The following is a 14,091-nucleotide window of genomic DNA, read 5'->3' on the forward strand; positions in this document are numbered from 1 at the left end:
AACCAGAGTTTATAGTGATGTTTAGTTTGGGCTGCTAGGTGACGCTTTGGCCCGATATGAGCCAAAACTATTGCATTAGAGTACAGATGGGGAGAAATGACAAGAGGAGGGACACACAGCTGTAGGTGTTTGTTTATTTGCAAACCCATACACTGCCCTTGGCCATGCTAATCCCAAGTACTATTCCCACCCAGCCCAAAACATCAACCCTTCTCAAACCTTGCTTTGGAAAAAAAAGTGCAGGTACTTCTCAGAGTTAATGTTTTAATTGGAGCTGTAAATCCACTACTGGTGTATTAAAAATGTCTTGATCAGGTCTGGCTTCAGCCACTGGATATATAAGCACTATGCGTGCCCTTCACTGAAATCCAACAGTTTTGGCTTGTGTAGGAGTATTAGAATTATGTATTTGCCAGGCACTGTTATTAGATGCCCAGGTGCACCATTTTGTACCTGCTACTATCATTGGCCAGTTAATACCACTATGGCAGTGCATAGCAGGTGCCTTTCCCATACCTACACAAAAGCCCAAACTGTTGGCATTGCCAATGCTTGTTGTTGTGTAGTTTGGCGTGTCTGTTATTCCAGACGGTGTATTGTCCTACTCTAGAATCGTAAATTGACTAGTCAGTATTATGTTCTTTCTTATTGAATTCGCTGTTTAAATTGAATTATTATTACTGAATCCTTCGATTGATAGATACTTGTGCAACTTTCTTTTCTAACTCTCAGAAAAACTGTTAAATGTTAGATTTATATTTGGTAGTTTCCCTCCAACTGATGTTTGCGGTTAGTAATCTGTGAGTTGTTGGTGCTCGGAAACCAGTCTAGATAAAACAATATGAATTGTTAAAAAAAAAAAAGAACATATTGAATTAGTTTAATTTCTATAGCAGCCATCAATATATTTTCTTCATACATATATTTCAGAATATGTAATAATAAGTTGAATGGCGCAAAGTGTGTTCCTAATTCTTCATTAAGCATACAAATCCATATTGGTCACATTCGTTGTATACCAAAATTCTGCTAACTTCCAAACACTTCCACAGATTCAAATAGAAAGGAATCCAGATGCGAACTGAGAAACAATTGCCAGCCCTACAGATGAGCAGCGTATCTGCCACTTTTAAAACCGGTAAATACTTTCAACAAAAAATGGGATAACTGACATGTCTGCAATGTGTGATGCAGAATGGGAACCCAAGAACATGGGTGGCCTGCACTAAACCCACCTCATCGGAACATTGTCCTGTTCAGACAGAATTCTGCTAAGCTCAAACCTTAATCCCCATATATTTCACATAATTCAGACAAGGACGTGTAATCACGAGCTTGAGAAAACAGCGCACTGCCCCACCAAGACCAGACCGTGGATAGCATCTGTATTTTGGTAATTTAGTCATTTTGATACAGTTCTTTTCAAACATGACTGAGAAAACGTGGCAAGAAGCTGCCCCTGTTGGGCCTCCATGGAAAACACCAATGTAAAATCAGGGATGACCACACTGTTTTCTGAAGCTCGTGATTACACCCCGTTGTCTGAATTATGTCAAATATATGGGGATTAAGGTTTGAGCTCAGCAGAATTCTGTCTGAACAGGAAAATGTTTCGATGAGGTGGATTTAGTGCAGGGGACCCATGTCCTTGGCTTCCCATTCTGCATCACACATTGCAGATCCGCCTCCACCGTGGCCAGGCCTCAGTCTCTTTTCAAGTGTCCCCACCTCCCTCCCCACTACAATTGTCAGCATGCACAAGACTCCGCAGATTACTGGGCTAGATAATGGTTCCCAGGTGGATAGTAAAGGCAGTAGGGTGAAAACAGGGTTAGTGTGTGGAGGAGTCAGATCAGGAGGGACGGATAAGATGAAGAGGGATCTGCCGAGTTGCGTTCAGCAGAAGGGAGCAAGTGCGATAAGACCAGAAGACTGACTTTAGAGCAGTGAGAGATTAGAATGGAGGTGGACAAGAGGGGAGGAATGGCAAGAAGACCAGAATGACTGCATGTGGAGAGAGAAGCGACAAGTGAGCGAGAAGAAAAAGTTGAGACGGTCATCGGGAGGAAGGGTGCGAGAGCGATTCGTCTACCCTGCTAGGTCAGCTAGGAGGAAGTCCATGAGGTAGTTGAAAAGATGGGGTTGTGGCCTTTAGGCCTCCTTTTAGTTGGGCTATCCTAGAGACGAGAGGTCATTAGGCTTTAGAGAACCTGTATTACAATTGGACCTTTTGCCATGGGAACCCAAGTTAAAACTTACTTTTGTTGTGAAGTGGCTCATTGAGAACATTGTCACCGACCTCCAGTCATGGAGATCCTCAATAGCATCGGAAGGATCTACCAAAGCACTTTGTGCAAATGTCTGTAGCTTGGTTCCCAACAATTCTCTGTATGTTTTTTAATACAAGGCTATTGGGTGCAAACAGTCTGTATTCATCTATCGAAGAACAGGTGTGAATCTCTAGCGGTGTAGCAGGCCTACTATGTTTTATAATATGATATTCATACAGGGTCCGAAATTAAGATTTGATAAGCAGGAGCTAAAACCATCTCCTGGGTGTCTGGGATCACCCAGTATGCAGCCGCTACCGCTGGGGAACCAGGAGCAAGTACACAACGCACTGCAAATCTAGCTTGCACAAGAAAGGCAAACTTTAACTTTTTGTCCATCATGTATGACCCTTTGTCTAAAAGTGTCTTAATTCTTCTTCATTTACATTCTTAAATACTCAGGACATATGCAGGTTTGTAAGGTACCAGTTGACCTGGGGAACCAAAAGTAGCTTCTGGTAGCTGTTGGTATCAAGCTAACAAGGCTTTCCTAGGTTAGAAACAGGAACTAAATAGCTCCCAGCAATTTCAAACCCAAACATATATGACCCATAGCTGGAGGAAAAATGTGTATGGAGGCACGAGTCTCTACTTCCTGAACCACTCTTCCCTGAATTCTGAGTAACTTTGTGTTTTATTATTCATTTTTCTGCCGACTGGGGATTGGGATATATATTTAGAAAACGTCCAAAAATAAGTGAGACGAAAATGGCACAGGCACACCAAAATATAGTTCAATGGCAATAGAATATATACATTTTTCTGGATGCTTCTGATAATCGGTCATCATTTTTTGATTCTCCATTTCCTGTTCATCTGGCTTCTCAAGTGGAACTGGAAGCTCACTTGGAAACATCACAGTAAGCATCTGTAACAGGCTTGATATGGTCCATTGAAACTTTGTGTGCCTCTGGTAGTATAGCGAAAAGGATTGCTATTCTAGAACCTCAGAGTCAAATTACTTGAACTACCTGCTGGAGGAGGTGCCAAGTTGAATCTTACATTGGAACCTCTCCAGAACCCAGTCACCCACCTTGACCATTGCTACAGGAATGGTCTTGGCAGTAGTTTAGCTGCGTGGCCATGCGTGGAGAAGAGGCTAGAGGGATTTTGCATATCCGGTGTATATATATTTTGTTTTCCAAAAAATAATTGAAATTTTACTGCTGCAAAGAGCTTGACGTGGTACATTATTTATACTCCCTCATCAGTGGTGCAGATGAAGCCCAGTAACCCACCCACCTCGGTTGAAAGAACGTATTTTGGCACGCCCAGTAGCATGGTTTGATTTTCCATTTCCACAATTCCATTTGGCCTGCTGGCGAAAAAGACTGGAAAACAGCAAATCTCGCACCCAGCCTGACCGTGCCTGTTTCAGTGCATTACTAAAAAAGCTGGACCATTGTCAAGTTAGAATGTCTGACTTTCTGGCACAGGTAATCCATCCTGGAGGGCCTGTATAACCGATCTGCTTTTTGGGTGGAGGGGATTATCTAGTTGAAACGTTTACGTAATTCCCCTATTAAAATGTTTATTGTTGTTTACTCCTGGTAATGTTTCTATGTGAACCAGCAATTGTATTTCAAAAAGTGCTTGCCGTTCTAAAAGGTACTTTCTTTGGGTTTTTACTGTGATCCATAATTCTCTGTGGTCATTTGCCACATTTTGATGTTTGGACTTTGACCTTTGTTCAAAACGCTGGCCACAAACCCCTATCGAGGAGCAGCTGAATGGCTGCAGTCCCCCCAAAATGGGTGCAAGCAAGTACTGCATGAGTGGTAGCTATTAGCTTCTCTGTCTGCTTCGTTATTTATTTCAATTCTTGCAGAAAACAATACGAAACAAACAGAAAGAAGTGGCATTTAGTCAAACCCTTTATTAAAAAGAAAGGACCTGAGATGCTTATTGAACTTCAACAGGCATGGAAGGTTTGCGCAAGGCACCAGGGAGCTCATTCCATGCTTTGGGTGCCCAAACTTCAAAACCTGGAGCACCAAATCTTGTGAGTTTGAAGCATGGTTGAGTGAGACTGATGCCTTCATTAGAGTCAACAACTCTCAAGGCAGTTTTAGTATCTATCCGATCCTTCCAATATTTAGGGACTGAACCAGTGATACATTTGTGCATTAGAGATACGACTTTGATGTATACAATGTTGTACTGGAAGCCAGTGAAGAGACTGCCGCAGGGAGGTGACATGTTCACTTCGCCTTAGGCCATGAATCACTCGGTGCCATTTTGTAAAATCTGTAGCTTCTTTAACATTGCTTTTTGATGTACCTGTGAGTAGACTATTACAATATTCCAGGCGAGAGTTGATCAAGGAAGTGACTAAAACTGGACATTTTTCCATAGTTAAAAATGGGCGAATTTGACGTAACGGTTAGTTTATATATGTGTAAAATGAACGGACCAAGTCTACATGTTTAGCAAAGGTCATCTGATCATCAAAGTAAACCCTTGGGGTCTTAACATAAGGGGCTACCTGGATGTTGCACCCTGCAATAATAAAATAAAAATAGCTAGATGGACGTTTTTGCATGCTAGGACCGGAGCCCACAATTGGAAGCTCCGTCTTACCATCATTCAAGGCAAGCAAGTTGTTAGGCATCCAATGCTGCACGGTTGAATAGATCTCATTTATAGCTTAAGAATCATCTGCATGTATTTCCGATAATTTAAGAAGGCTTTGTGAATCTTCAGCATAGTTGGTATATACTACACCGATGTATCCAGATGGTCAAAAAAGTGGCCACATATAAATGTTGAAGAGTGTTGGAGAGAGGCAAGATCTCTCAGGGAGGACATACATAACGGAGCAAGCCTTTCAATCTGCAACCACCACTCACTGACCTGGGACTGAAAAAAGATTTAAGCCAAGCGTGCACATTTTCCAATCAATTTGCTACCTCCCTCAATTTCTCAACCTGACGAGAATGGCCAATGAGATCAAAGGCTGCCGACAAGTCTAGGAGAAGTAGGAGTGTAGTATGCTCATCGCCAATACTTTTATTATGTTTACTTTAAAATCAAGTAAACCCGACTCTCTGCCATGCAGGCTCTGAAGCCTGATTGTTGATACCCGAGAATATTGTGTATTTCAATGTATTCCTGCAATTCTATGTATGCAACTCTGTCTAGAATCTTCATAAGGAATGGCACGTTAACGATGGGCCTATCATTACTGGCAATCCCTGGATCCAATTGCTCCTTTTTAAGAAGAGAAGTGATCCATGCTTCTTTGAGTGTCTCTAGCACATATGCTCCTGTAAAGATGTATTGACCATCTTTGTGATGGATGGGAGTAGGTCATCGCAGTCTTTAAATGTTTGTGCTGGGCAGATGTTGGCAATGCAAGATGTGGGTTTAAGGTCAATAATAGTGTGCATCTTCCTCTACTGAAACCTGATGAAAGTTGAGGATGTGTACTGCAGCCCTTACATAAGTAAAGAACTCACGAGATTCAGCACTAGCTGCATTAAGCAAAGTTCTTTGTGAATCCATTACTTGTTTGTGCTTTCCAACTTTATTCATAAATTAGTCTTGAATAGCTTGACACCAAGTTTCTGTTATGGGGGGCATATCATTCAAAACATTCTTGCCTTCAAACTCTTGGAGAATAGCAAAAAGCTCCCTGGAGCCTCTAGAATTATTTGATTATGTATGTGCTGTTTTTCATTGAAAAGGGCTTGCTTATAACCTTTTACTGAAGATTTATAAGCTTGCAAAGATACTTCGAGGGTCCTTCCACCATGCTCTTTCCGCCTGTCTGCTGAGTTGAATTATACTGTCATTAAATCATACATTTTTACAGTTTTCTGATTGAATGCTTGTAGATTGAATGGGTGCAAGTATATTCATCGCATCACCCAGTGCTTGTTGAATGTGTTTGTGGTAGTCTTAATATTGGAACTGGTGGTTATTTATGAAAGCACAGGAACTACTAAAGGAGCCATGAGCAATGATGCTAGCTTTTTAAGTTCTGTACCTCCTTCAAAGTCAAAGTTCGCGGATGGAGTTAACCAGGGTGAGTGCTCCTGGAGTGTTTACATCTAAAGACACAAAGTGGTTGTCTGACCAAGGATAGTAGGCAATAAGAGGATTGGCTATATTGAGATTATAAAAAAGTAACCAATCTAGACGTTTTCTTCCCTTTATTTGGCGGTTTTGGTGTGTTTTTGATGCCCCATGGCTTCTAAAGCATCAATTATTGAACTTAGGTGGGAATGGGATTTTATATTTTTACTAAGGGCAGCTAAGAGTTGTTCCTCAAAATCAGGAGTTACAACAAGGTGTCTATATAGTACGTAGATGCTAAAAGATGTGGTAGGATTAGTTTGATAATTATCAATAAGCAAAGTTTTTGATGGGTGAATCTTTAAATTGTTATGAAAAATTATAGCAGCGTCACCTCCTACTAGATGGAGGTTGATCAGTTGTTAATAAACTGTATCCTTCTGTAGTAGCTACAGAGGCTGCATGAGTGGTAGCATCACTCAACCAACTCTCTGTAATGGCCAGAAAATCAATGTTGTGCTCAGCAATAAAGTTCATTGTCTCCAATGCATGTACGCGTAATTAGTAATGAACACTGCAGAGCCTGTGTTTTAATGGTGGATGGTATGGTAATAGGGGAGACTTATCTCTGGCTTGTGTAATAGTTTTTATATCGGCTGCATTATCTATATTGGAAAGGTACATCTACTACGATTAGAATCATCATAGGGAAAACATAAAAATTCAATATCATGAGAAGAAAACCGAAATACATCTGGAGTTTCCCTCACAATTGACAATATAGTTCCACGATTTAACACCTTGTGACCATCTTGTATTTTCAATTGTCTTAGCCAAATGTTAGGCTTTTCAAATGGCTTGAGAATGTGTCTTCAACTTGTCTCCATGATCAGTCTGGGTTGTATCAACCTGTGCATGTTTGAGCTGCCTGCTTGCGCATCCTCACTATCTGCTGTCTTCTCGGTCACTAACTGTTCATTATTTGCTTCCTGGGTGTTTCCCGTTTGTGCTTTCAGAACAATTCCCAAGGGCAGAGTCGCCACAGTTGAATTCCTCCTTGATTGATTCTTCCCCTGTATTTTCTTATTTAAATTGAGGTTCAAGTTCTTTCTACCTCTGTAGAAAATGGGGTCACACCGACTGTTGCAGGCTTCTCTATTTGCACACCCACACTCAAACTTTGTGGTTCCAAGGCTTCAACGTGTGTCTCCTCTCTAAGTGAGGAAAGAGTCAATGTCTGTCCTTGGTCTGCTGTTTGTTCATCACACAAGTCAAACTGTTGATCCAAAGGTCTTAGTTTTAATATTAGATGGCTGACGTGACTCCTGTGCATCGTCACATATTCTATTTAAAGCTCGAAAAAATGTTGACTTTATGGCATTTTTTGCTCTTCCGTTTCTTTGTTTTCTTGATTCCTGCTCTAAGCCTTGTTTTTTCAGATCCGACTACCATCGGGGCTTGATGAGCTTCTTTTTCTGGCCCTTGTTTTGTTTCTTCGTTTGCTGATGATAGATTGGTTGTAGAAGTTGAGGAAGAGATTGCCTTCTCGAACACTTTAGGAGGCATCCGTTCCCCCAAGGTCCCAGGTTGATCCACTCGGTTTGGGGCATCTGCGATCTGGGCCAACCATATAGATTCTTCTAGGACAGAATTTGATTGTGGCGTGTCGTCTAGGATAGAATTTATGGCATTGACCTTAACTTGCGTGATGACTTTCACCTCTCGGTTCCTTGAAGGATTAAGGTCCCTTTAGGGCCATGATGTCTCCTCTCATTGATTCAAATTGGTGAGTACTACTCGAAACATGATTACATTTTGACAATGTTGCTGATTGATCTCAGTTGGATAATTTCAAAGCGTCGATGTGTATTGCACTTTTTAAACCCACTAATGAATCACAGAAACCCAATTCTGTGGTCTGCTCAAGAATTCCTGAATGGTTTTGGACTTCAGATTTCAGCAGCTCAAACACATTGACCAATGAATTCAAGACAAAATTCAGTGCAGAAAATGTTGGCTCTGATGGGTCCTTAGAACACCAAGCAACGGGACTCCAACAACCATTTTTAACAAGGTCCCTATTACTAATGCTTTAAGCGTAAAGGAACCATTGTTCGTTGGTGTGCTAGGCTGAGTTCCCCTGGAAAGCGTGCCTTGATGTATTGCCCCTATTAGCTATGTTATCTTCCTGTATTTGAGTCTCCAATTGAGGAGGCTCCGTTAAGAGGGGCAACACTGCTTTTGACATGGTGAGTGTTAAAATATCTGCTGCATCTCCAAGACTGCGCAATCTTCTTTTTAAGAAATAATCTGTTATTTTCCTTTTCATCGATGTTGTAAAATGGGTGTATTTAAGTTTGTTTCTAAATGCTTCAGCTAGGGTCCGCTCGTGTAGGGGTACCCCACGAATCGATGCTGAGATCAACTCTTTCTCAACAAAAAGACAAACATGAGACGTTACCTCAACCAGAGAAACAAATATTGTTGTAATGGAGTCTTTGAGCTTGATTGTTCTCTAGCTGTAATGCCTCATCCATTTCTGGTGCTCTGAGATCGTCTCTCGCCACGCTTCTAATAGACCTTACAGGCAGATTACAGTCGATGTTAATGATCTTCTTTTTCTTTCTCCTGCCCTTTTTTTTCATTTTTTTGTTGTTGTATTTTTTTGTATTTTGTTCTGTTATTTAGCACTTTGCACTGACAAAGGGATGGAACCACAAATTGGTACGGGTTGCAGTTCTTAGTCACCAAAACACTTAAATCATTCTCTCGTTAAGGTCGCTCGTAACCTATAGGGAAGCTACAGTGAACAGTATTCCTCGACTGAACTGAACTGCATTCAGTGCTAAATATGCTTGACACCACCAACCCGCACCATATACATTTCCTACACTTCAGACATTTCCGAAGTGGAAGATATTCTCAAGCTCTCTCTTTTCTAATTTTTCCTTGGGAGAAGAAGTTAAAAAGCTTTGGTCAACAGAACCAATCACAATTGCACATAGGGTTCATAAAAGCAAGAAGCTGTCCACCTTCTTTGTAGATCATACAAGTATTCACATCTGCTCACAGTGTGGTTAAAACCTACCAGCAGGCTGCCAGAATACCAAGACTGGACCTGCTGCCGTAGGTTACTCCCCCTCCCCCTCCGGAGTTAGTATGTCTGTGTCATGATCACTGCTTCCAAGGAGTCAGGAACAGCCCAACGTCCTTGGAAGCAGGCCCCTAACCGTTATCTTAGGCACCAGCCGGTCCCCACTGGGACCTTTTGGACCTTGTCCTGGCGCCGGTGGCACCAGGCTCATCAAAGCCATCGGTCCCGGCACTGGAAGCGCCGGGCTCATAATATGTATGAAGATGCTTGGGTGGACTTAACTGCAGCAGACCATGCTGCTTACTTACCAGCCACATAGGAATCCTCTGTGAACAGGAACTACTTTCTTACCTGGGTGGGGCAAGCTCCACTCCCTGGATACAACACGGGAACTCTTCTGGAACTGGAACTCTTTTCTTACCTAGGCGGGGCCATGGAGGAAGACGCCTCATCACTCCAAGGCTATTTAAACCACACCCGATTGAACAAACGTGCTTCGCGTTATTCTGCATCTGCAGCAGAACGCTCACCGAGTCTGTTCCAGCCTTTCTTCCTTCCGATCCTGAACCTGCAAGAACAATACTTACCACTCCTGTATCCAGTATTCAGCAGCACCTGCAAAGACAAGAAACAACAGTTTAGCACTGCAACCTTTACACGCAGCGCTTTCCTCACCTGATCCATCGGCAGCAAACATTTCTTCACGCTGCACCTCCGCCTGTGAAGACAAAAGCATTGTTATTACTTACCGGCACTCCGCGAATTCCGGATTTCTTCAACGCTGCAACCCAGCATCTGAAAGACAAACGAAGAGACATTAGACAGGTATTTACTCACGTCCATCGCGCTCGCCACAGTAGAACGCCTGCAAATACTCCGGCGTTTTCCAGCATCTCTTCAGCACGAACTCACAGCTGCAAGGGAAAAGAGACAGTTAGAGCGCTTGCATTTACTTACGCATTTCCAAGCGCTTCATTCCAAGGCTCTGGCTCCAACTTCGGCTCTCTTCACACCATCTCCTATCTCAAGAGCCCTGCAAGACAAATAGGAAAAAGCATTATACAGAGTCCTGTTCTATATTAACGTGCCCGCGCACCTAAAGATTAAAAGGACTAAAAAGGTGTCCAGAAACTCACCGCTCGTGCAGTTAACGACGGTAGCGATCCTCTGATTTCAAGAGGCCTATGTTTCACCAATGAAGGAACTGGCAACGGCACCCTGCACCAGACGCAGATGGAGAGTCCAGCATTCACCTATCTAAGGTGAGCAGGTTGACCTGGGGGCTCTACGGAGAAGCTAAGAAGAGAGAGAGAGGGACATTCAACAACCCAGATCATTAACCCCCATATTCTTTCACCTGCAGAAATCTCACTCTTCGAGTTCGACACACAGTGCGAAGAGGTTCGGCCCCAGAAGCAAATCGAGTCCTGCACATCACTTTTCGGGTCACAGACACCTTCCTGCCAAGACCAGCGCCTCCGTGGGAATCAGGTGAGCGTTACAGTCTGTGTCTGCAAAAAATGGAGGGCAATGGTGCCACATGGCTCTGCATACCTTGCTCCCTGCACCCTGCTCAGCTCTACCGCAATGTGTTTCACACTGTACCCTGCTGGTGCTGGAGCGCGGTCGGAGCAAAGAACCTTGCTGTGTGAAATGCACATGATACGCAACAGTCAAGTGATCGTGAAGCCGCACCTTGTAGGATCAACGGCGTAGAGCGTAAAAGGCCGCTTCTGACAATTCCTTGTTACTGCTATTATCCAGCATGTGGTCATCTTGGATGCAAGAGTAAGAATGCTAATTATTTGTTGTATTAACTTAAATTCATTTTTTCATAAGGACCATTTCTTCATTGTGACCCGCCTTACCATTCCAGTCGTCAACGCAGTTCTAGAGACCATACTATTGATCAATGCTTGCTCAGATTAGTAGCCAGATGTGCATGGTTTACATAATTATGTTTTTGACCCAATGGATTTTGTTTTGGTATATATATTCCTATATCAACAACTCTGTTATGTTACTTCCCTTTTAATGCAGGTAGTGGAAGGAGAGCGGTTAAGAATTTGTTTTAGTAGGTTTAAAGATTTGAAAATGTACTTATGGTTTATTTTGAGAACATGCATTCTGAATTTGAATTCTTATTGGTCCTTTTGTTTCTAGGCTTACAAACTTCTGCTGAGTGGAATATCTGTCATGCTTCATTTTTTTTTTTTTTTTTTTTAACTAGATTGAAGACTTCTGGAAATGTTGTTATTACTCGGGAAATTCATGTGGTGAACAATCAGTCGGTGTGGCTCATTAACAGAAAAAGTGCATCTCAGAAAATGGTGGAAGAACAGGTCATTGCCTTAAATATCCAAGTGGGAAACCTCTGCCAGTTTCTTCCACAGGTAGAAATACTCTGTATAATGTATCATCTATGTCATGTTAAGAGAATTAATGTATTTTCCGAACGTTCATTACTCTTTCACCTTGAAGTGAAAGTGACATTGTATCTAAAAATATTGCTTTCTGTTTGTCACAGCACAATTCCGTTTTGGAGTTCTTTTGTCCCTTAAGTGTTTTGTTGTCTTTGCCGATTTTTTTGAATTTTTTTATCAGGGACTTCAGTAGAAATCCCTCTTAACTGCCATACGGTTCATAGTCCTATAGCTACCAAGGCACACCTGCTTTCTACGCACCCAATTTGGTTGTAGGGCGAGTCCTCTCAGTGTGTTGGGGAGTATGTTACCATCCAAATGCTTCTACTTGATGGCCGTTTGGATTCAACTCTTTGATTGGTGGTGTTCCGCAGTCCCACGAGTTGACGGCCCTCAATCCGTTGCTTAAGATGACTCTCTGGACCATCTTATTCCCTTTTTAATTTTTAATTACCAACCTACTTCCCTTCCTACTGCTCTTGTCAGGGTTCTTCAGGCTTCTGCCACCTCCGAGCTACAATGCCACCATCTCTATGCTTGGTTTCATCTGGGCTGTGGCACTGAATTGGTGCTCCTGGTCATCCTGGATGTTTTCACATGCCTTCTTTCTTCTAGATTGAAGTTCTACACCTCATCTCACTGTGATCATCTTGTTGTTCCTGGCCTCTGGTCCCCAGGAAGGATGGAAATGCTTTCTCTGTTTTTGCTAGTCCAAGGACTCCCTCGGTTTTGATATAAGATCTTATTGTACTCTTGCTGTCTTTCAATGAAAACCAGAGACTTGGCCCTTTTTCCAGAGTTTTGGTAACTGACCTTTTTTTGATCTTGCTTGGTACCAGTAGCAGAGGCAATTTGTCAGGTCTAGCATCAATGGAACACATTGTGGTGTATGTGCACTTTACATAACTGAATAAGCTAGCATAATATTACATTTGGGCATTAGGGCGCTTTAGAAGTCCTGCAACAACACCATTTTGTTTTGTCATCATTATTTGGTTGCTTTGGCAACAAGTTATTAACCAAACTGGCAGTTCTGCTTAAATAGCCTCTTTCGGCGCTCAGTAAGGGCTGTCCGTTTAGATGTTTTTCCAGATTAGACTAGACTCCTCCAAACTTTTCACTCTGGATCTGTGTGGGTGTGTCCGAGTTTTTGGAATTTAGGCTCACCAGCCCTAATTCTCACCCCACCCAAACCTGAAAGCGGCACACTTGTGAATTGGTGGATAGGGTTGCCCCAGTGTAAACGTGTACATCTGGGAACCATGCGCCATTCTCTGATTAGTTATGAACTTACTTGGAATGCTGCTTGTAAGAGTAGCAGGTTGATCATCAACTATGAGAAGACAAAGTCTATGGTCTTCCACATGCCTGTTCAGAGTGGTCCCACTGGGCTAAGGGTTATGATAGGACATGCCATTGAGCAGGTGCATACCTTCGTGTATCTGGGCATCACATTTTCTGCAAATGGTAGCTGGGCTAGCCAGGTGGATGGGGTTATGCCCACTTGAGAGACAGAGTAATACCATATTGAAGTTCAGCCCAAATCATGGCAATGGTGCTCATTTGCCAGTCTTGCAGCTTTATAATCTGCAGGCTAGAGCTTCTGCCACTTTTGGTGCAGAGTTATGGGGGCACTCATCAACATCCAGGCTGGTCGCAATTGAGAATACCTTCCTTTAACAAGGGACTGTGCCTCCCTTCTCTAACCCCTGATGTTATGTTATGGATTGAAATTAATCATAGTTTCATCTCTGATTTTAATTGCAATTTCTCCAGCCCACTATTGGCTTAGTTTATGGTTCTCGGAGCAGATCATTTGTCCCAAAGTGCTGGACAGGAGTTCAAATGGTGCTGCCATGTCTGCTCCTTATTGTAGGATCTGGAATATGCAGAGCTTCTGCAATATCCACATCAAATAGTTGCCAACTTTAAGCACACTTTTGCCCACAGGAAAAATTGGTGTGGGAAACTGCAAATACAGCATGTTGTAGGTCCATTGAGTACTGGTTGGTCAAAGTGGATTTCAGTTATAACAATTATTTGGAATTTGTCATCAAGGTATATACAGGCCTTATACATTAAATTCCGGTTTAGGAACTCTGCCACTGCATGATCGATTGTTGGTATGGTGCAGGAGCAGTTTCGAAATATGTCCTGTAAGCTTTATAGCGAGATTCCAGCACATTTTCTCTTTTTGTGCTTTTTATAACTTTTTCTTCTTTCTTTG

At 42.4% G+C, this 14,091-nt stretch overlaps 1 protein-coding gene across 1 annotated transcript in view; it reads left to right on the forward strand.

Annotated features, from left to right (window-relative positions):
• The window catches only part of SMC5 (structural maintenance of chromosomes 5), a 1,384,551-nt gene that overhangs the window by 39,781 nt on the left and 1,330,679 nt on the right, over positions 1-14,091 (forward strand). The window contains exon 4 of the mRNA XM_069625793.1: positions 11,672-11,834. Within this exon, the coding sequence (XP_069481894.1) occupies positions 11,672-11,834 (163 nt within the window). The remainder of the gene's footprint in view (positions 1-11,671; positions 11,835-14,091) is intronic.

The sequence above is a fragment of the Ambystoma mexicanum genome, chromosome 6p, assembly GCF_040938575.1.
Source record: "Ambystoma mexicanum isolate Mex_15411 chromosome 6p, UKY_AmexF1_1, whole genome shotgun sequence".
NCBI classification, from domain to species: Eukaryota; Metazoa; Chordata; class Amphibia; order Caudata; family Ambystomatidae; genus Ambystoma; species Ambystoma mexicanum.